General features: G+C 38.1%; 2 protein-coding genes and 2 pseudogenes across 3 annotated transcripts in view; 2 read left to right on the top strand and 2 right to left on the bottom strand.

Moving 5' to 3' along the window:
- Positions 1–26: 26 nt before the first annotated feature.
- Positions 27–12,655, top strand: LOC148734079 (uncharacterized). The gene is made up of 2 exons (XM_088753435.1): positions 27–1,831; positions 7,242–12,655. Exon 2 carries the CDS (start codon positions 11,511–11,513, stop codon positions 11,862–11,864), a length of 354 nt encoding a protein of 117 aa, XP_088609561.1. The 5' UTR covers positions 27–1,831; positions 7,242–11,510; the 3' UTR covers positions 11,865–12,655.
- On the bottom strand, positions 5,493–6,088 carry LOC148734080 (uncharacterized; annotated as a pseudogene).
- A 2,012-nt stretch (positions 12,656–14,667) lies between the features above and the next one.
- LOC148734077 (uncharacterized protein KIAA1143 homolog) overlaps positions 14,668–23,597 on the top strand; it is a 9,700-nt gene continuing 770 nt past the window's right edge. Inside the window, exon 1 of one of the 2 annotated variants that reach the window (XM_088753433.1) lies at positions 14,668–15,027. In XM_088753433.1, the coding sequence (XP_088609559.1) occupies positions 14,781–15,027 (247 nt within the window). In that variant the 5' untranslated portion in view covers positions 14,668–14,780. The remainder of the gene's footprint in view (positions 15,028–23,597) is intronic. The other variant, XM_088753434.1, reaches the window with a different exon arrangement.
- On the bottom strand, positions 16,671–19,721 carry LOC148734078 (uncharacterized; annotated as a pseudogene).

Here is a 23,597-nt window from a genome sequence, read left to right as displayed (position 1 = left end):
AGTGACAACTGTGCTCCGATTTGTCTCTTTTCTGACGTGACTATTAATTAGTCCATTTTTAATTTTTGTATTTAAATTCATTTGGCTTGTGGACCCTCCTCAGTCATAAAGAGGCTTTCATTAATGAATAAAGATCTTGCTAACTTCGTCTTTAATCATCGAGAGTAACGTGTTCCTCCTTCGCTTAAATTTTGTATAACGAGCTTTCAATGAAGATTGCAATATATTTCATAGCTCTTTGTTAGTAATGATTTTGCTGTTTGAGATAAAGCTTAGCTAACCTTGCTGCGTCCTTGTTACCTATCGCAATTTCGAATTAGCGTCGACAATAAAATATATTTGTTTTCACCTGCTTGAGAGAGAAGCCACGCAGCGAAGGGAAAAATAATTTACGTTCGACAAAGAATTTCTCCCGCTGTCTTTCAGGACAGGGAGGGAAATACGACTTACAAAAGTTGCAATTTTTGGATATTCGCGCAGTGAGAGCTAAAAATAAAACTTGTAAGAGAAACAAAACATGTCAACGAATTTCTGACAGGTACATGAAGAAAAAATCTGCGACATCCATTACAGGCTCTTTCAGTACTTCAATGCAAAAGTAACTCATTTGATCCGAGTTCGACTAATTTACAAACAGTCGCTTTCAGACGCAGACTGTAAAATAATGCAATTCTTTTTCTGACGAAGGAAGTCGTTGAGTAATCGTAATATATGTACTGCTTGCTTTCACAGAAACATGCCATTTCATTACGAAATATGTTATTCAAATATATCTCAGAGGAAGCGGTCAATATTTAGTTTCTTCGTAGGTACGTTATTTGTTCACCACCAAGGCCAAAAAAGCCGGTCAACGCTTGAAGGAAAGCAAGTGGAAATTTTGTTTCATGCGTGTCTGTTTGTAACGTGACATCATATCTTGTTTTAATTGATGTGGTTTTAGATTGAGCTTTACCTGCATAAATCCAGTTTGCATATATTTACGTGCGAGTAAACTTAAATTTCTGAATAAACTTCCTGGATTTTATCAAGATTTCATGATGATGTTTTTCTATTTCTCGCAACGAAACCGATGCTTCCATTTGTATTTACGAGCACAACTGAAGTTTGTATGAAGGGTCGAAGAACTTTCTAAAAGCTGGAGGCTTTAAGCCGGGTGATATTCGATACGATTGTAGCTTTCTTACGTAAAGCGAGCATACATCTGTCTGCATCAATTCTGGCGTAAAATAAGGTCAGAGTAAATAAGTCTGCGGATTGAATTGAAAAGACAAAGGAATTATTCATTGTTGCGTAAATCAGACTGAGTGGTGTATGTGCGGTGGAGGTCGGGGTAAATTCTTGTCCGCACCACGGCGACAATTCAAATGAGTTTTGTTTTGAAATTGTGGTTTGGAATTCGCAAGATGAGACCGAAAACAGGGCGAGAAAGGATAAAAAAAATAAAGATACTAAGAATCAGATTATTGATCACCAATAAGGTGATCGGTATTTCGTAGAAAAAAATTTACGTTCTAAATGCCTCTCTTATAGCTAATATCAGGATAAAAAATTCGCTACAGTCATCTCAGGGCCTCTTGCAATGCTAATGTATTTCAGTCAGACGTAGAAAAAAAGCTTTCGTATCACTAATTTCAATTGCTTTTAAAAATGTTTCTTTGGGTTTTAAGGCGCGTAATTGCTCCTTGAAGTGGAAAAAAAGCAGCTGTCTTGGCTTGAGTCGTGGCAAATGATGATCAAAAGAATACATTGATCATGCCGGTGCTCAGCAGGAAAGCTAGAACTGGATGCGCTGCAAAAAACAATGAAATTTCAAAAGGAGACGATAAATCAGGTTAGTGTTTATGATACTACTTGGTGTGTAGCTTCAGACTTCCACCACTACCTTGCTGTGTGTATTTTTTGACAAATAGGATGCGGCTCAATACAGTTATCGTTATGGCGTCGACGATATTAAACATTGAAGACCAATTTGATCTGCGGGAAGCGCGGCACTCTTCGAATAGACATGAAAGGCAGCATAATTTAGCGCTTTTGTTAAATGCGAGAAAGCGATTTCACGTCTTTAAAATGTGTGTTTTCTTGTGGTCAAAGTGCATTTCAATTACAGTTAAGATCATTTTGTCCTCAAAGAGATAAGATATACAACTGATACGGGCTAGGTAGTTATCGATTGAAATACCGATAATCTACACGCAGAACTGCCCTTAATTACGGTCATATTCTGGCTTATTTTCTCTCCACAATATGCCACGTTTTAGAGAATAGAAGAATGCTTCAGAGTTGATTTTTGCACTAAATTTTGCGAAAATTCTATTCCAAATAGCTTTATAAATATTCGTAATGGATCGGTAAAACTGCAGAGACAATTGTTGTCCATAGATTGGAAACCCTGTAAATGTTTTTGCTAGTGATACTGTTAGGGTTAGCTGCCAGTTCGAGCCATAAGAAAAAGGATGTTAAAACACTTTTTAATTGAGATTCAAAATTAAACTTTTTAAAATGTGATGGCACAAGTTTGGATACAGAGTAAGAATTTTTTTTCCCAAATATTGTTAAAGGGCGCAAATGCGCTAAAGGATTGCAGACTATTAAAGGCCTCAAAGCTCGCGGCGGAATGATACCAAAAGTATATTTTATGGGATTGTGGAAATGTGTCTCGTTTTCATCTTAAGTGAAAAACACAGCAAGCGAACGTGATAATTAACGTGAAAATAATTAAAAATGGCAAAATAACGACATTCTGGGATTACATGTGATCTTAAAATTTGCATAGAAGCCCAGCTGTGATAAAAATTGCCCTATTCTCTCTGTTTGGTTTAACATTTCAAAAATGTTGAAAAAAAACCAAGTTTTGACCACATATGCAAGTTTTGTTTTTTATTTCAGTTGCGGGAAAAACCCATTTGCGGAAACTTAATTTACGCTATTTCAGCTGCTAGATTATGCAAGCTAATGAACACCGATAATAGACAGATAGTGGAGCCGATAATAGTAGTGTTCATCTCGAAAAATTCAAGTAAATAGATTTGGGTAATTTTTTATTCTTACGGTGCATTCATCGCGGCCAATTATCAAGGAACCGTACGAGAGAAAAAATCATCATTGGCGCTTATGAGTCTACCTAACACGTTTCAAAAAATATTAATGAAAGCTTTTAAATGCATGCTTACTGATAAGCTCTTGAAATATATGGGGATAAAAGGGAAACTTTCTGTAGATGGTATTACTTTTCTTTTGCGGAATTATATATATACATAGGAAGTTATGGGAAATTGAGGAAGACTTACCCAGAAAGCTATTAAAAAAAGATACAAATTAAGGGATCATATTATACTGCAAACCGAACACTTAAGGATCCTAGGGATCCAAAGCAACGATAATGTTTTAAAGTCGTTTTGTAACTTTGAAATTAAACTACTGTCATTCGTTTTTCATTCCTTTTTATTTAAATCAGCATCTCTTTCCTCGATCCTTAGGGCATTTATGTCCATTTTTCCTCGAACAGGAAATAACTTGATATACGGTTTAAAATTTCCTCATTTTCCAACTGATCTCGCCTTTCTGCCATCCGAAAAAAGGTACATGTTTTTCAATTCACTTAAACATACTGGAACAGTTTAATTCAAGTTTTGCAGCATAAGTACTCCGTTTCATGTGCATCTCCGAAGTTGCCCAAAAGTCGTAAAAGTTCACTGTAAAATATCGCAGCAGGTTTACTGATAAACAATAACACAGTTTCCACAGACTGCCACTGTCGCAAATCAGTGGCCCTGCGGTTGCTGGTTGCATATTAGTACACAAAGGAACTTAACTAAACTTACACAGAAAAAATCGGACAAAGAGTTAAGTGGAATATCAGTTTGACAGATTTAACTCAAGAATAAGTTTGCTGTTGTCCAGTTTCTCCATATATTTTGTACTGACTAACACAACCATTTAGAAATAATACGTCTCATTACGTTACTTAAATAGCTTATTTCAAAGGTCACGAATTTGAATTCTGATGACAAAGCAATTGTTTTTCTTAAGAATAAACTTACTTGAACTAAAAAGACCAATATCTCTATTTTTTTTCACTCTGTGACTTCTTAGAAATTGATATCTGCAGTATACTCACTAATCAAGAAAATAAAAGGAAATAAAGACTGAATTTATAAACAGATCTCATGGTTTTCTCCTTCTCTTACGATAACAGACCAGCCATATACGGAAAACTCAGAGTTAATGTGGGCTTAAAATAATCGCCATATAGACAAAACAAAGCATGCCTTCAATGACACAATTATGATAAAAAACAAACTAAGCCACGCAATCAATTTGCTTAATAATCAGGGTACTATTTTTTCGAGGTTTCGTACGAAACTATTGCTTTGTATCGGCGAGAAAGTTAAACTGTTCACTTGATCATCAACTAAAATGAGTAGTTCCCCTTTAAACAAACAAAATTCATATTCTTCTAAGTCAGTCCTTCAATTGATTTTTTACTCTTTCTGGAGCCCTAATTCTCTCCTTTTCAGCCTACATGTTTCTATGAACAGCATACCAAATTAAGAGGAAGTTGTGGGGGAGGGGGGGGGATAATAATTCTCAGACAAAACAAGGCATCTATTTAATGTCAATGAACGGAAAAGTTGGGGTCGATTGATTAGCACGGAAATTACACACTATTCTCGAAGTTTCATAATAGACGTTTGTGCTTCGTCAACGGGGAAGTGACACGCACCACCCATGTGATTGTGAACCATATCAACTGGCGCAGGTAACTTTGAAAAGATGACCGCTTCAAGATTTTAAAAATGGTAAATCATACGGTGACATAGATCTTTCTTTATATACCTTTCAATGAACGATTGTTGGTCGATAATCGGCAGTAATTTGATAACTATGGCGGAATATCTCATCAATTTGAGAGTTCTTTTAACATGGTAGGCGGTAAAATATATTACACCGTTTTCATTATCCATTGACTTACCGATGATCACGTATCAAAATACACTCCCTTTCCACTCTCGAGGCTGAACGCTAAAAATTCTAGAAGACGACTTGTGACAAAATATCTATTTTTTTTTAACCCAAACTATCGGTTAGTAGCAGAAACTATTAAGTGATATTAGAAGGGCAGCACAAAAAAAAAAAAAAAGAAAAAAAAAATAGACAGTCAAAGACTGTGTATGGCCACCGGCATAGCACAATTTTTATAGCACTGAAAAGGACTAGAGGTTGTTTAACGATGCTAGAAGGTAGTGTAGCAGAATATTTACCTCACATGTAGAACAGACTGACCTGCCGAATCCCACATATTTATGAGTACTCTTGAAATAGAAATTGAGATGATTCGAGAATATATTGTCTGACTGACTTTCAATCAACAATTAAATGGTAACAAAAAATAACATCAACAATGATAATGATAACAATAGTAATATAATAATAATTTAAAGGAGCTAACTATGGAAATAAATGCAAAAAATTAACTGGAAAATGTACACTATTCACGAATCTACATTATACTTAAAAATAATTCTATCGAAAAATGTATTCTTAAAACGGTCCGTGTTAATGGCTGGCATAGCGTAAGATTTATTTCTTAATTTGTATCTTGTAGTCTTGGTCTCGGAGAAATTCGCTCAATATCCCGAACCACCAAAAGCCTTCCTATGAATTCTGTGATCCCGCACTTTAAGTAACTCATGTATCTCTAATTTCTTAGATGTATATCTGCGTTTAAAACATCGGTCTAAAAACTGCTGGGCTACAGTAAGATCTGACTCAGAGGCCCCATACACAGATAAAGCATAAGTAATATTAGGTAAAACTATGGATGAGAATAAATGGTCTACCTCTGCTTGGCTACAGCCTTCTTTTCGCAGGCACCTGACGATATATAAGGATTTATTAGCTTTACATAACTTTTCTTTAAGATGAGAGCTGAATTTGCAATTCGGCTGAAAAGTGAGGTCTAGAATGATGATTTCATTAGACTGTGGTTTGCCTAAGATACTATTGTAGGCATCGGCAGTGTATCCTTTTTTACACATAATAAGCTCTTTTCATTTTGCAGAGTTTGACTTCATTCTATTTTGGCCTGCCCACCGTACAAACTAATTTATTAATTCTGTCGAGTGATCCATATCATGAAAAACTGGAGCAATAATCGTACAGTCATCAGCATATTGAAAATCAAGTGTCTCATTCCCTACTTTGATCTCCAGGTCGTTAAGAAATATATTAAACAAATACGGTCCTGAAACACTACCCTGGATTGTGCCTTTGATTACAGCTTTCCAATCACAAAAGGAACTTACATATGATGCACGATCCTCGCAGTAAATAGCGCTATTTAAGCAATAGCGAAAATCAGACCTGAAAAAAAAAAAAAAAAAAAAAATTAGGCCTGTACGGGATTCGAATCACTGACCTCTGCGATACTAGTGCAGCGCTCTACCAATTGAGTTAACAAGCCAACTGGGAGCAGGTCGTTAAGTTGATTCGTAATAAACCCGTTAAAGTGATAAATGAGATACAATGAAATATATGAAGTTCATATATTTCATTGTATCATTGTATCCTCGCGCTATCTACTGCGAGGATCGTACATCATATGTATCTAATACCGCAGTTCAAAATATATGAACTTCATATATTTCATTGTATCTCATTTATCACTTTCATGGGTTTATTACGAATCAACTTAACGACCTGCTCCCAGTTGGCTTGTTAGCTGAATTGGTAGAGCGCTGCACTAGTATCGCAGAGGTCAGTGGTTCGAATCCCGTACAGGCCTGATTTTTTTTTTTTTTTTCAGGTCTGATTTTCGCTATTGCTTAAATAGCGCTATCTACTGCGAGGATCGTACATCATATGTATCTAATACCGCAGTTCAAAATATATGAACTTCATATATTTCATCGTATCTCACAAAAGGAACTGTCGAAAATAACTCTCTGTTTTCTATCTCGCAAAAAACCTAACCACCAGTTTATAATATACGGGTTAAGTGGCAGACTCTTAAGTTTCTCAGCAAGGAGTTGGTGGCTCACAGAATCGAAGGCCTTGTTAAAATCCATAGCGAACATTCGCACTGCCTTACACTTGGGATCATCAAGAAACTTGCAGATCTTATTCTGGATAAGTGGTAGAGCATCCGTACAACTCCCCCCTTCTCTGTACGCAAATTGCCTATCCAGCGGCTGTTCTTGAACCGGCCGCTGAGCGTGAATCTTATACACTGCTTTCTCCAGGGCTCTTGCGATGACAGGTGTTACATTAATCCCCGGAAGTCTCCTCTGGTGACTGGAACATCAACTTTTGGCAATGGATTGATATTTGCTCTTTTCCACGATCTAGGCCATTGATGCGTTGCGAGAGACAAGTTCCAAAGTCTAGCAATAATTGGAGTGAATATATGAGCTTGGTCTTTCCATACCCAATACGGGATCCGGTCAGGACCAGTTGCAGTCTTCTTTATACTATTAAATGTGTTCCATTCATATCGTTCACTAATTTCCGGGACTATGGGAGGCCGTTTGTAGCAATATTAAAAAATTCTTCCATTCGACCATTCAACTGCAATTCAACCGTTCAATTCAACCCCAATTCAACCATTCAACACCCCCATTCAGCCATTCAAGAATCTCTTCAACTATTCAACCATTCAACGCCAAATCAACTATTCAACCCCAATTCAACTATTCAACCCCAATTCAACTATTCAACCCCATTCAAATATTTAATCCCAATTCAATCATTCAATCGCGCATTCAACCATTCAATCCCGCATTCAACCATTCAATCCCGCATTCAACCATTCAGCTGGCGGACTGGGGAACCTGGCACGAAAGACGTCCGAGCTGGAGCCTGAAACCTAAGTTATCATAGAAAGCAAGATGGCGGCAGATGCACAGCAATTTGAGCTAAAAGAAATACCTAGTTTTTAAAACACATCCTAAACAAGACGACTCAGTTATGTAAGATTTCTTTCGAGGTGGAACCATTGGAAAAGCCTGCCGTAACATTTGACAAAACAATCTCCTCGTTAAGAAAGCTGGACTTAGGTTGTTTCCAGTTTGAACATCACGAGAAAACACAGTTGCAAAAAATTACGTCCGCTTTTGATGATATTTTACAAGGCTGGAACCATTTATTGTTTCTAGCTTCCATTACCACAACAACTGTCGCTAACTTGGGCTCAAACAGACAAGCAAATATTTCTTCACCCAGGAGACCATCGTACAACATATCTTCTGAAACACTTGAGGAACTTCTGCAAAGAACTTTGGGAAACCACAGGCAGCCCATGTTAGTGTGTATCTCTAGCCAACAAAATTTTTCGGTCTTTTTAATTCAGTTTTGATTTAACTCTTTCATTGAACCTGTCTGAAGAAATATGTTACATTGCTATAAATGTCACTCGAAGGAATATTTACTGTGTATAATATTTCAATCGAAGGAATATTTCCTGTGTACAACATTTCCAAGTAAACATAACAGAGGTCTTACGAGGTCTTTCGTGTAATTGTGCCAGGTTACTTAGTCCTGCAACCATCGGGTCTGAATGCGGAGTTGAATACTTGAATTGGGGTGGAATAGTTGAATACACTCTTGAATGGTTGAATGGGGGTGTTGAATGGTTGAATTGGGGTTGAATTGAACGGTTGAATTGCAGTTGAATGGTTGAATGAAAGAATTATTGAATATTGCTACGAACGGCCTGCCATACGGGACTTTCACTTCAGGACTAATTTCGAGTAACGTTGGCTCAACGTAATCGCTGTCAGTACAGAGTTCACCGAAAACCTCATTCAAGCCTTGGGCGGTCTCACTATCCAGTGAAACGTTTGTGGATCGCCGGCGTTGAGATATCAAGTCTGCATTTTTCCACCATTCTTTACTCCCCATCTTGCCCTCCAAAAGCACATGCATCCTTCTATTTTCGCCAATAACCTCTGACACCCTTCTAGTAAGTTCTTTATTTTGATCGATGCGTAAAACCGAGATGCGAGAATTGACTCGTAGCAAATATTTAACTAGAGGTGTCAACCATCTCGGATCACGCGTTGACAAGGTAACCGTTCGTAAAGGCATGCACCTGTTGATACTTGACAGGATTTTCAATTCTAGGATGTTCACCGCTTTTTCAATATTATCCGCCTCCAAAACTTCCTCCCAGCATTCCGAAGCTAGAGCCAAATAAAGAGCTTGTTTCCGGTCCTCACGATAATCCCTAAATTGCACTTTCTGACGAATAGGCTTAAGTTTCTTGCCAGCTGGAACGACAAATCCAAGGTGATCCGTATTTATTAGCATCCTTTTAGGGTAAGTTTTTCCAAGAGATCTGGCCTATTTGTAGAACAATTATCCAGGAATGAATCCCCTCGTGTTGGAAAATCCACCAGAGCGTTCCAACCAGTAATGCGTTTCATTCTCGTGAGATCCAGGCGATTAAAATCGCCACCGCAGACGATAGAAATGTTTGGGTGTTTGTCAAGCATTGTATCAAAGAAATTCGCTAGATAATCCATTAAATCACATTCCTGGTGTGTTACCTTCGGGGAGTGATAAAGACCAGATAATAGTATGCGATAATAGATAATAGTAATAATAAATAATAGATAAATAGTAAATAATAGATAATAGTATGCGATTCCCACTCGACAGCGACAACGTCAGGCAAATAAACTCGTATAAATTAGAGCGATAAACATCAATGACTGAAAGATTATTCCTAGTATAAATAGCAATTCTTCTCTTATTCCTTAAGTCGCGTCTACACCAATCTCCATCTCTTCTGTAGATTTTATACTTCGGAATATTAACCACCGTGTCGGGCAGATCAGTTTAGAAGAGTTTCCGAAACAACACAAGCGTCGATACCATCATTTCTTAAGTCAGCCTCCAGAGCCACAACCGCTCGCACCCTGCTTTTTGTTTCCCCCAGGCTACAGATGTTAGTAAACAAAAGTTTAGGGATAGCAAGCCGACTTGAACCGCCGAGGTGCCTGTGCTCCTTTTAATTTCGCCTGCTTATTGTAAATAATTTTCTTATTTTATTACATTTCAACTTTATTAGACTTTTGTTTCAAACAAAAAAGGCATTCCATGTTTTAGGATATTTCATCATTTTGCGTCTTAAGATATTCAGCCATTCCGCCGAAACACTGTTCCACCGTTCTACCGTTCCTCCATTCTACCGTTCTACCGTTCTACCGTTCCACCATTCTACCGTTCCACTGTTCCACCGTTCTACCTTTTCTCCTTATCATCATTTTGAACACAACTGTGTATTCGAGTGCGAATGTCGAACTACTAAGATATTTCTAAAAAAACAATAGGTAGAACCGAGAAACATCGGGTTACAATTTGGGTCAATCACAATTTTTGCCCGGAAGTGAGCTTATTTGTGCGGGGTAAATACAATTATTTTAAACAGTGGCAGATTTGCAATCTTTCAAAAAAACCTCTTTATGAAAATCCCTATTTCTAAAAATACCTTAAAGACGCTCCTAACTTTCATTTCAATGAACTAAGCACAATAGTAAAGCGTTCTTTTCTTAATCAACCAAAAGATCATGTTCTAAAAGCACATGGGATGCATGCGGTATTTACTTCCGGTGATGTGACTTTTCGACGCCCGGTATTACATTTTTTAAGTCCAGTTTTATTATTAAGAAAATAGACTGATAACATGGTTACTTTTCGTTGTTTAACGAGGTAATGGAAGCAATTGTTTGGCTGTGTAAGTATTCATAAAAAGTTACGTTTATTTTTATATCGATCTTATTAATCCAATTTTTCTCCAGCGGTGTTGTTTTCATCGCGTGAGGCTTAATTTCAGTATTTGCTTGGTACTTGTTTATTGTTACTAACTTAAATATTTCATTTCCGGATCACACCACACAGTCAATGTGTCATAGGTTGGGCGGTTGTGAGGCGTGGTGCGTGAGGCGTGGTGCGTGAGGCGTGGTGCGTGAGGCGTGGTGCGTGAGGCGTGGTGCGTGAGGCGTGGTGCGTGAGGCGTGGTGCGTGAGGCGTGGTGCGTGAGGCGTGGTGCGTGGGATTTTTTTAAATGCAAGTCATTCCGCAAGACCGTCCAAAATGTTTTTAATTCCAGCTGATCGATTCCTGTAGCGAAAAACGAAAGAACAGAATCGAAGGAAGGGAGAAACTGAAATTATAATAATAATAATAATAATAATAATAATAATAATAATAATAATATAATAGGAGCTCAAGACCAAAGTTTAGCTACCAGATTATACCACCATAAAATCATCAAAGACGGAACTTTCCCGCTCTGCCGATTATGTGATAGGTATGATGAAAGCATCCACCACATTCTATCTGGATGCCCGGAGTTAGTCAAAACAGAATATATCAAAAGGCATAGCAACGCCGCAACTTACATGCACTGAAAGATCTTAAAGCATTACAGCATCAAAGCAAATGATAAGTGGTACGAGCACCAACCAGAAACTGTTACAGAAAATGAAAAAACTACCATTCTCTGGGATATGCAAGTGCACACCGATAAAACGATCAAAGCTAATAAACCTGACATCACTATTAAAGATAAGCAGGAAAAGACATGCATGCTGATAGATATGGCGATCCCCTCCGACCGAAATACATCAGTAAAAGTGGCAGAGAAACTGTCCAATTATAAAGATCTGGAAATTGAGATTACGAAAATGTGGGGATTGAAAACAATAACAGAGCCTGTTGCCATCGGGGTACTTGGAGTAGTCAAGAAAGGTATTGAAAAACACATTGACAAGATACCAGGAAAAAGCAACATCACAGAACCTCAAAAGATCACCCTCCTAGGATCAAGCCACATCCTCCGAAAAGTTCTATCGATCGAATGAAGACCATGACAACCCATTGGTGCCTCAGAACCTGGATTGGATCCGGCGCTAATGGTGACAGGACAGAAGAATCAAGAGATAATAATAATAATAATAATAGAGATAATAATAATAATAATAATAATAATAATAATAATTCTCAGTGCTAATCGCCGTCACAAAGTACTGCAACGACGCTGCTCAACAAGGTCAAACCGAAAGCTTACAATGGCGCCTCTGGCAGCCGCTATACGGTCCATGTGTGATCTTGGAGCACAGCTTACAGCCAGCTGGAATCAGCTGTATGTTGGTTTTTGGTGAGGGAGGAAAACCGGAGAACCCGGAGAAAAACCCTCGAAGCAGAGAAGAGAAGCAACACAAACTCAACCCACTTATGGTGTTGGGTTCGGGAGTCGAACCCGGGCCACATTGGTGGGAGGCGAGTGCTCTCACCGCTACGCCATCCCTGCTTCCTATGAAATGGGCAGCTATATACTGGCGGTCAGCGGTTTTTCAAATCGAATGTAGTTTGGTATCGGGGGTAGAAGGGGAATATTTCAAATTAAGATATTCCGTATTCCGCTGTTCTCCAGGGGTGAATATTCCCATTCCTTGATAATATTTCGGAGGATATTCCTTATTATTTTAGTTTTTAAGTGCTAGGTAGAAGCTAAGTTTTACTTGATACTTAAGCCAATAGTTATTCATTTTATGGAGGTTTTATTACCCACCTCGACCATGTTACACTTACTGCATCTGATACTTCATACAAGTCAAGATGGTTGATGCGGAATAAATCGATAAAACAGCAATGTCTGATCAACGATATCAACAAAACATAACAACATAATAATGTTCTAGTGTCAACAAATTAAAATGACAACAAGGGTCGACATCTGTAACGGAAAGACGTAATGGACATAAAAATGGACAGCCTTCGAGTTGATCGAGTCTAACTAACGAAACTAACTAAGCCTAAGTCGTGTTGCCGCTCTACTGTTCCTGGTATTGTAACATTCACGCGGAGGTCTATCGTCTTCTTCTTCTTCAGATGTGGAATCATTATCACCATCAATGTCACTATCTGTTCCTCCCTGTAAATTCCGTTCGATGCGGTCCACTTTGCTTTTTGGAAGCTCGTACAATGTAATACCAGAGTCGTTGGTGCTGACATCGATGTCGACCTTATCAATAATTGAGTATGGGGAGTTCTTGTTGTTCCTATAAGCTTCTTGGAAGATAAGACTATTGTCTGAATTGCTGTTACCAAGCCAAAGAAAATCCACTGTTTCTTCAGCAAATTCCAACTCTGTTGCTGACGTACTATTCACCAGTAGATCCTTCATCACCATGGCAAGAAAAAAACTGAACTGTTCCCTCCGTCTTGCATGCTTCACAGAAACAACATCACGAGTCGCAAATAGAACTTCATCTTGCAGCTGCACAGTCAGTGGGTTGTCAGTCGCCTAACTCGACGCTGACTCACCAAGGAAAGAGGTGTGTGGCACTGTGGATCCAGGCTCTCTTCGTTGTAGATCCAAAGATACTGCATAAAGCAAACAACCGGTTTCTTCCTTACTCTTATCTCTTACAGTGTGCTGCCTTACACTTGCGCCAAATGTCGAAGAAAACTCGCGCAGTTGCCGTTTGTCTTCTAACGTCAACCGCTCCATTTGGTGATTCATTTCACTTTTCAAGTCATCGTTCACAGGTGGACGTCTGCAGTTGATAACCTTATCAGGGTAATAGCTTTTTGGGCCCGTGTAATAATGGAAGTGACCCCTGTACATGCGCTTCTGGAGTTCTCTCACACAAGTAGCTCGTCTCGTCTCATATTCAAACTGTGTAGGCATCGGGTCGTCTTTACTCATCAGAGAGAAAAAGTTTTCCACCATAAGGGTAACCATGGCCGTTAGGCGAACTTGAGAGAGCAGATCAGAAGCGCCTAGCTCATTCAAAAAGTTTTCGAGTTTAACTAGGGTCTCGTGCATCAGATCAGGAATGATTTCCTTGTGCAATGTGGGTTAATTTGATCAGGTCCCTGAGTTGAAACGCGCCCAATTCTTTCTTTTGTTTGCATTCGCCAAGTTATCAGAAACTCTACAAGCTTGTCGACTATTGCGAATGACTCGGTAAACTCTTCCTAGGAATTTCTCGATAGTGATCAAGGTTAAAAAGCTGAGTATACGGATGTATAACAGCTGAAAGTTCCTTGAAAGGCTTTCCGTTGGAAATAACTCTAACAGACCTGTTTCTAGTGTCGCATACAATCAACGATGAACCCATATTCACATGGCAATGAGGTGAACGCAACCTCGCAGAAGAGACCACGCCATCTTGATTACCAGAGGCATTGCCCTGTCCACAGTATAGAGCCATTTGGTTTCTTCTGTCGCTCAAAGACAGCTTAACAATGGTGTGGTTACCGCAGGAAACAAACAGTTCATTGCGTACACGACAAAGTCCTGATGGAGACAGGAGAAGGGCGTCAAAAACAAACAGTTCATTGCGTACACGACAAAGTCCTGATGGAGACGGGAGAAGGGCGTCAAAAACATTACTGCTCTGCTACCATGAAGTACCAGAATGCTAGGCTGGTAAACGTGAGCGTTTGCAACAAACAGTAAGTATTGATTGAGAGCATCATTGAGTAGTCTGTGTTTTAATTTCGTTTAATTAATAAATTTATTAAGCTGGCTGAGTACTCCCTATTCTCGCTTTTGCGTGTGTTTTATCGAAATATTCCGTATTCCGTAGATTTTTCAGGTAAATATTCAATATTCCTAAGATTTTCAAGTTCGATCAATATTCAATATTCTCTTTCTACCCTCGAACCTGATCGCAAACGAAGAGAAACCCTCCTTTTATTCCACAATCTTTGTGGCCAGCGGAAATAAATCTAAATGCGAAAAGCTTGGTAACTAGTTAGATTTCATAATGGCGGGTAAAAATGTATCGTACTTGAAGCCTAAAACGCCTTCTTTCATAGCGCAATTCAAGGAGAAAGTTGGATATAAAGAACCAGATACGATCGAAAAAAAATTCGAAAAGCCTGATTCGTCCAAATTAGACGATAGAGAGCTGGAAGACGAGAGTCCAACCGTAGTTTTGGGATCCAATGTATCCGAAGCCGAAGCAAATGTGTACCTCTCACGTTTACAGGCGGAAGAAACCAAAAAGACAGGTATTCACAAGCATACCACTAGCTCCCGATATTTTTATTGTGATTCGTTGATAAGCTATATGTAGAAACTGCTAGTGGCGTGATAAGGTAAGCAAGGAAAACAGCATGTAAACGCTGATGTCTGCGTTCATCATTGGATCAGTTCACATATCCTCGGTAGCTGGAACAGGGCCTCCACAATCGATGATCGATGACGATAGATGATTATTGCAGATTAGACATTTAGATTTAGATTTAGGTAATCGATGGGCATTCTCTCGCGCAATTTTTTTGTTTATTAATTGTGATCGATCGCATCGAGAATCGATGGCAATCGATGAATCAATTAAATAACAACGATGGTCGTCGATTACCAGTCAATCGATCTCTTCTGCTGGCAGTGGTTTCTCGTTAAATACGCCTTGTTTGAGATACACAGTCCCTTGAATATGTTACATTTTATAGGCAACAACAATGATAAAAATAGACACTCCATGAGCGCAAATATTTTTCAAATTTAGGTTACTGTGTGAAATTTAAGATATGTGGTTTTTAATTACAAGTTAATCCCTATGTGTTTTTATGCCACTGCTTTGAAAGCTCCGGAAAAGTCACATCTTACTTACTTACATCATATCACAGAACCATAACCATAACTAAATTTGGGCCATTCCACATGAGACATGAAAATTTGACAGATTTTCAAATTCAAAATATGAGAGCCAAACTTACTTTTAATGAAAGCTTATACATAGTTCTATAAGAATCCAAATCTAGATTGGTAGTGGTGGCCACGCCCAGGGTGTGTGACGCCATTGTTTTTGAGGGTTTTTAGTAACCGAATAAGCCATTTTACATACCAATATCTAAATTGCTATATCTCAAAGAAATTGATTGCTATGAATCAGATTTTGAGATCTTAACTACTCAATAGGATGGGCCTTTCAATGCCAAAAAGAAAAAAATTCTCAAACATTTAATGCCTCAGACGTACAAAGACATAAAAAGTGTTGCGGACGTGACCTTCAGTGTATGATTCAGAGCAACATTTATTTAATTTCTATGTAGGTTCTCAACTGTTTCAGGCCTTATTTATGCTGCTCTTATAGTTACGCATTATGATAATTTTGACACCCCAGCTTGCTCAAATTTGTCAACTATTTAAGAGATATTAGGTTGTGGACGTGACTGTTGCGGACATGACACATTTGTAAAAACCCAAAAAACCTCATAAAATTTTCAAACATGAGAAGATATGTTGACATTTAATGACAACAAATGATAATTATAGACATATATATGTAAAGCTATCACTTATTTACAATTTTCCAAAATATAAATGCCCTTTGATGTACAAAATGACCTAGATCATCAAAGTTTTTACAAATTTATGAACATGAAAAGTACACACTGGATAAACTTCAAATGAACAGTATAAACCACTATTTAATTGGTCTTCTTAATGATGAATCAGAAAATGCATTTTATCTCTAAAAGTTAAGTAATTTCAAAATCGTCATTCAATGGTTAGTCAAACCTCTTTGCTTCAACAAATTATTGAAAAAACATGAAATGAGTATCATACAATACTGTAACCTCTTGACTTAAAATTGTTCAAATATGGAATGAAAGGTAATCACTAGAGATACAAATGAGCCATATGGTTAATTCATGGCTTTCCTAATAATGAATTTAAAAAGAGCTTCAATTTCTTTGAGCTCAGCAACCTCAAGAGGGCGATTCCCTGTAAGAGTGATAAGGCCATAAAAAACACAGGAGCTGTGCTTTGATTCAACATCAATACTTCTTGGCCAATCAAATTTCTTTGCACCAGTGGCATGTAAGAACTGGAATTTGGTTACTTTGTCGTTGGTTTCAAGTGCTCGGCCGATGTAGAATTTGTTAACATAGTCAACAGCATAGTACATTCCCATTTGGATTTTTGGAGAAATGGCAATGAGACTTCGCTTGTGTAACTCAGCAACCATGTGTTTTCTGAAGTTTTGTAGGCTTGACAATTCTACAAACATGGTACTGTTGGCAATAAGGCATCTGGCATAAAGAGTGACAAAGACCCCACAGTCAAAGTTGTTGTTTTGCTGGGGAAGATCATCAGGTTTGTTGGCAACAAAATGCCACTCCTTCTCATCAAGAGTACTGTCAAACATCTTTAACAGCACCCACATCTTCTTAATGGAGACTTCTACATTTGGTTTGACAAAACCTCCAGCCATACTGTCAACCACAGCAATGACTTTAATCTGGGGAAATACTCCAAGAAGATACCAGTGTTCAGTGTTTGTTGAATTGCTAGGTACAAGGATGAGGTCTTGAGTGAGAAGATTTTCCTTTTCAGCAAAAATCCTCTTTATAACAAATTTATGAAAAACTTCCCATGAAATCACAGAGACCTTTTTTGAAGTGGCTTTCAAGATTGATAAATATTCGTCGATGACGAAGTTTGTGAGGTACTTCTCTTTACTATTTCTATGACCCCCAATTAGAGATTTTTGGTCATGATCATCTATGATGCCATTACCCTGAAACTTGATGTGGCCACTAAGAATACCATCAACCAGGCAGGAAGTATGAAGAGGTACATTATAAGGAGAAGGCTGAATGCTCTCAAACTTCATTGGCATGTATGATGGAAGGCTGTGATCTACCTCGATGGTAATACTTTTGAATGATTCCTTCTCACCATCATTTGGACATTCTTTTTCCACATCTTCATTACCGATATCACTGATCTTATGGACAAGATCATCATTGCTATCATTTTCCACAGAAGGATCAGAACTGCTGATATCATCATGATCTGTATCACTTTCTACTTCAGCATGACTGGCATCACTTCCATCACTGTCACTCCCTGACTCCTCCAAATCAAAGGGAAAGACATGAGGCACCCCTTCCTTTTCAACCATGCTCTGAGTGGAGTACATTTTGCTTTGGACAAACCCATTGATTTGTGGCTCAATGCAATGGAACCTTGAAATCCCTGGCAGAGCAACAGCTTCTTTAAAGGACTTGCTTAAGCCAAGTGAAGTAGCTCGATCTCTTATCTCTTTCTTCTCCATAAGATGGACAGAAACAGATGAATTGAGCTTAGTGGCTACTTCATGGAATGACTTGGCATCTGTAACAAGGGGTGCTCTCCTGGATTGCACAGCATTCCAAACAAGACGCTTTATTGTGCCACCAGTACCATCAACAGCACCTTTGCCATGTGAAGTGGCAAAGTAGTTCCACTGAACTTGCACAATTTTGGCAAGTTTAGAGAGAATGCTCACTATGTATTTGTTTTTAAACTGTGAGCTTGGGTCATCTGAAAAAATGTATGCTTTGGTGACCTCTGGATGCTTCTGTTTGACCAATGTTTCAAGGACTGTGGACATGAACACTAGCACTGATGTCTTTTCATGCTCAAGATCATCTGATACAATCACATGTGATTCACAGGTAACATCTTTGGCTTTATTAATTGTCCAGACAGCTACAGTAAATAGTGTTATCTGTTGTTGATTCCAATGTGCAGACTGAACTTCATCCTGGTGTTTGCAAGAGTAGTTCTCAGCAAAATCGACCTGGACAATGGCCTCTCCGAGTTGAAGGTTTGATTTTCTCTCTTCGAAGTAGCTAGATTGCTTCCTTTTAACAAAGACATGTTCCACAAATTTTGGTAGTTTTGATCTCAATGATATGAAGACATCGTTGATGGTACCTCCTTTGCAGACTTTTTTTGTTTTCTTAACTACTTTTGGGAGCTTATTCTTTTTACCAGGTACTGTAACTTCCACTCTCTCCCACTGATTCCATGTCACTTGTTCACACAGACATGACTCGTTGCAACTCTCTGTGATTTCATCCAGCCAAATGTATGTCGCACAGTTTTGACATCTACCAAGCATACACTCCTCTGAGCTACTGTCACAGACAAATTTGTCTACGAAGTTGCCAGAGTAACTTGGGAAGTCTTCTACTTCTTTGGAAAGGCAATCACAAATGAGACGGATGTTCTCATGCTATTGGCACAGGCATACATTACGAGGTGTATCTGATGAAGGGAGAACATTTACTGGTCGTAGAGAACTGAATTTACTCAGACCAATTTTAACCTCTGGGTGTTCCTTCTGAAACTGAGAGTGAGCCTCCTTCAAAGAAAACATCATGTGTCTTTTCTGCAGATACTCTTTCTTCCCACTTTGCCTTTTAATGACAAAGTCCTTCTTTCCAGGAGTCTGGCGGGACACATAATCTTTGCTGAAGAATTCTTGTACTTTTCTTATTGTGGCTGCTGAAAGCTTCTTATTTCCTCCACTGTTGCCTTTTTTATGCTTGGTAATTACAAAGCCAGACGTGGTGGCTAGCTTTGCGATTACTGCCTTCCTTTTTCTTGGACTTTTGGGTAGTTGGGACTTGACTTTTCCAACTGCTTTTCCAAGTGCTTGAGGTGTTTGATAGGCATGCACATTTTCATTATCATCATTGCAACTTTCTGTGTTTTGGGCCTTCTTTTTCATTCTGCTTTTTCTCTTTCTCTCTCTGTTTTTCTTTCTTAGGTTTTGCAATTCTGATTCACTCAGTGGCTTTTTCTTATTTCTTTCATTTCTTTTCCGTTCTCTATCCTTTGATTTGTAAACACTATACTTTTCAACATCTTCTCTCAACTTTTTACGAAATAATTTTGACCTTTCGGTACTTGTTTTTGCCATTTATGACTGCAACATTTGAAAACTAACTTACTTGTTACAGACCATAGAAGGAAGGAATATTGGTCAGCAGATTTACAACAAAAGTACATGCTCTAAGCATTGAGCATGTCATTCAAATAGCATACAGCTGGTCATTTTTCTATTGATATAAAATCTTGCTGCAAAGAAACTTTCGCTTTTCGAAATTATACAAACTTGATACAAACATAAAATACTACTCACTTCGTTTTGATAATAATTTATTTCTTATATATTATTTGTTATTTATTTCCCAATTTACAGATAAAAGTAATAAAAACAGCATTTTTACTTCAGTGGCATTACTCTGAAAGTTATTAGTGGTGAATGAAAAGCTCTTTCCTGAACATCCCCAAAATGTCACGTCCGCAACAAATTTTGGTCACGTCCGCAACATAACATTTTTGTTAATAAATCCATGGTAACAAGCAATTTCTATAATATCTTTTCAGATTTATGAAGCACAATTACTATTGCATTTAGTTAGTGTATGCAGTTTTTTTTAAAGGTTTTCAATTCACAGGAAATTTGAACTAACCAAAAGCAATTCAAATCAAGGGTTGTTTTAGGAGTCACATCCGCAACACACTTTGAAAAATTATTTTCTCTGGATCTGTGAGGGATAGTCAAAATGTTTTCTGGCAAAATAAAAGGTACTTCAGGGGTAATTTTATGACATGACTCATTTAAATTCAAATAGTTTGGATCTGGCTTTAGGAGACATTTAATACTCAAATTTTGCCTCTAAATGTCACGTCCGCAACGTGGAATTGACCATTTACATTATCTCAAATATTGCCTCTAAAAATTAAAATGTAAGATTTGCTCTGCATACCCTCAACAGGAATTATCTTGAGTGCCAGTCAAGGGCCACTAGTTCATCAGTTGAATTACTGTCATGTGTTACCCTCCTTATATAAAGTTGTTAATATTATTATTATTATTATTATTATTATTATTATGAAGTTTGTGACTACTTTTTTGTGGTTATTGATTGGTCATTGATACACCATTAATGCCAATTGATGCCAGTAAACTGACTGTAATCAATGAACATGATTGAAATATGCCTAATACCTCATTCACACTGGCAAAATGGGTTTAACTGAAAGAAAATTAGAAACAGAACTGAAAATTTGAATTTTCCATAGGTTTCATTTCTCACTAACTTGTATTTCCAATGTGTTAAATTTGAAGTCGACAAATATCGGTTTAAGCGCCTTCTATGAAAAAACGATTTGAAACTATGTTTAACAAAACAGCTTTAAAACAGATTTAAGATTTGGTGTGAATGTGTTCGAGGCAAAGAAATTCTTATGAAGTACAGTTTATACCTGTTATGGAAAAATAAGGGCCTGTTAACGTAGAGGAGGGGGACCATTGGCAGGTGAGATAACCTTTTTAGGTGGGATAACCTGCTTGTTCATATAATCTCATATTTTGTCTTGAACATGTTTACATGATAGTGGGATTATCCGCTTAGGCGAGTGCCCTGCCAGTCTGCCTGTACCCCACCTTTTTAGGTGGGATAACCCGCTTGTTCATATAATCTCATATTTTGTCTTGAACATGTTTACATGATAGTGGGATTACCCACTTAGGCGAGTGCCCTGCCAGTCTGCCTGTACCCCACCTTTTTAGGTGGGGTAACCTGCTTGTCCATATAATCTCATATTTTGTCTTAGAAAAAACCAGGAAAGATTTATTACTCGACGTTTCGGGGTCATCGTGACTCCATTATCAAGAGACTAGTTTAAAAACATGCAAATAAGGAAAGGTACAAGAATAGCATAAAAACATTTCCTTATTTGCATGTTTTTAAACTAGTCTCTTGATAATGGAGTCACGATGACCCCGAAACGTCGAGTAATAAATCTTTCCTGGTTTTTTCTATGCCTTTGCTTTAGCAAATCCCTGCTGATCAAATATTTTGTCTTGATCATGTTTACATGATAGTGGGATTACCCGCTTAGGCGAGTGCCCTGCCAGTCTGCCTGTATCCCACCTTTTTAGGTGGTGTAACCTGCTTGTCCATATAATCTCATATTTTGTCTTGATCATGTTTACATGATAGTGGGATTACCTGCTTAGGTGAGTGCCCTGCCAGTCTTCCTGTATCCCACCCTTTTAGGTGGTGTAACCTGCTTGTCCATATAATCTCATATTTTGTCTTGATCATGTTTACATGATAGTGGGATTACCTGCTTAGGTGAATGCCCTGCCAGTCTGCCGGGTAGGGTAACCCTCTCAGCCAGGGTCGCAATTTGCTATGTATTTACAAGCACACCAACAACTTCACTCCAGGATTCTCGGGTTTAAGATTGTGTATAAAAGCAAGCTATTTTTCAACCACAGGTAGGTGGGCTATCAGACCTACCTGGGGTCCCTCATTTCCCTGTAAACAGGCCCTAATCTTTCAATCACCCATTTGAGTTCTGCTGAAAATTTTTTAAACCCCTACAGGTTTTACTCATTTGTATGACTGCATGACTGATGTTTTTCATTGACTTGTTTGCATTTGTTAGCAATGCAATTACATGAGGAATTCAGAAGAATTTCATTGACACTAATCATTTCACTTCCAAGATCTAAATGTGAACTCTCCCCTCTAGCTGCTACACATTTCCTTATTATTAGTTACAAGAATTTGGTGTTAGATCAAGATAACAACTTCTACCTGATAAGTTTGAGTATTTTTATTACCTGTTTGCTGGATAATGTATAGTTATTATAAGAAGTTCCCATGTAATCTCTTCTGGGGGTTTAAGTGTTAAGCCTCTTACGGGTTTTGCCGCCTTTTTGTCAGTGGGCCCTGGGACCCACTCGGTCAGCTTAGTTTCCAGGCCCGTTCGGTTGATAGCTCGTGTGTTGCGTTTTTTAGTTTCGGTAGGTTTCACTTTATTACCTCAGTTTGTCAGTTTATCATTCATTGCAGCACCATCCATGTAAGTTTTCATCTTTCCTTTATTTTATTGTTTTTACCTTGTCATATTTTCTGTTTTCTGTTTTCGTTTCATCGCTTTCTGTATCTTATTTACATGTAGTTTCACCATTCAACACTGAAGGTAAATAAACCATCAATTTGCATACTCTTCGTGTTTTGGTTGAACACTGGGCTAAGAACGCGATAAAGCCATCCCCTTTTCATTTAAATAGATGAAAATCATATATGTGCACTGCAGTTTTAAGATATGTATGGAAGCAATCCTTGTACTGATGAGCGCTTCTTAAGTAGTAGTGAAAATAAGGCCTGGAAAAATTCAGGCCTGTATGGGAATTGAACCAATAATCTCTGTGATACTGGTAGAGTATAGCAGAGGTCAGGAGTTCAAATCCCATACAGGCCTGAATAATTTTTCTCAGGCCTTATTTTCACTACAACTTAAGTAACACTCATCACTGCGAAAATTACTTTCATATATTCCCTTTTACTGTTTCATTTCCCATCACCCAACTGACCTACTGTAGAAATTATCATGATGATTACAATATAACTAAATGATCTCGATAATGCCAACATGTTTCAAAAACACTCTCTTGCTTGAAAAATGTACTTATTGTTGTAGATGCATGCAAGAGATTAGAAATTGTTTACAATCTCTTGTTGCATGGAATCAAGAATTTATCTATGAAAGAATTTGTACTTTAATCTTTCTGCCCAACTGACTAACCCATAAATGAATAAAGGGGCTCAGTTTCTAAAGAAACTGTAGTGCTGCCTCGGTGAGAATAGCAAGGGAAGTTTGTTTTTATCAACTAAATTGATAATGTAAATTGACCACCGTGAAGAGTTTCAAAGCTGACGTTTCGGGCGTCAGCCCCTCGTCAGAGCGAATGACGAAGGGCTGACGCTCGAAA

The sequence above is a fragment of the Stylophora pistillata genome, chromosome 3, assembly GCF_964205215.1.
Source record: "Stylophora pistillata chromosome 3, jaStyPist1.2, whole genome shotgun sequence".
NCBI lineage: Eukaryota > Metazoa > Cnidaria > Anthozoa > Scleractinia > Pocilloporidae > Stylophora > Stylophora pistillata.
Note: the sequence above shows the minus strand (reverse complement) of the source record. Positions and strands in the feature narration are given on the sequence as shown.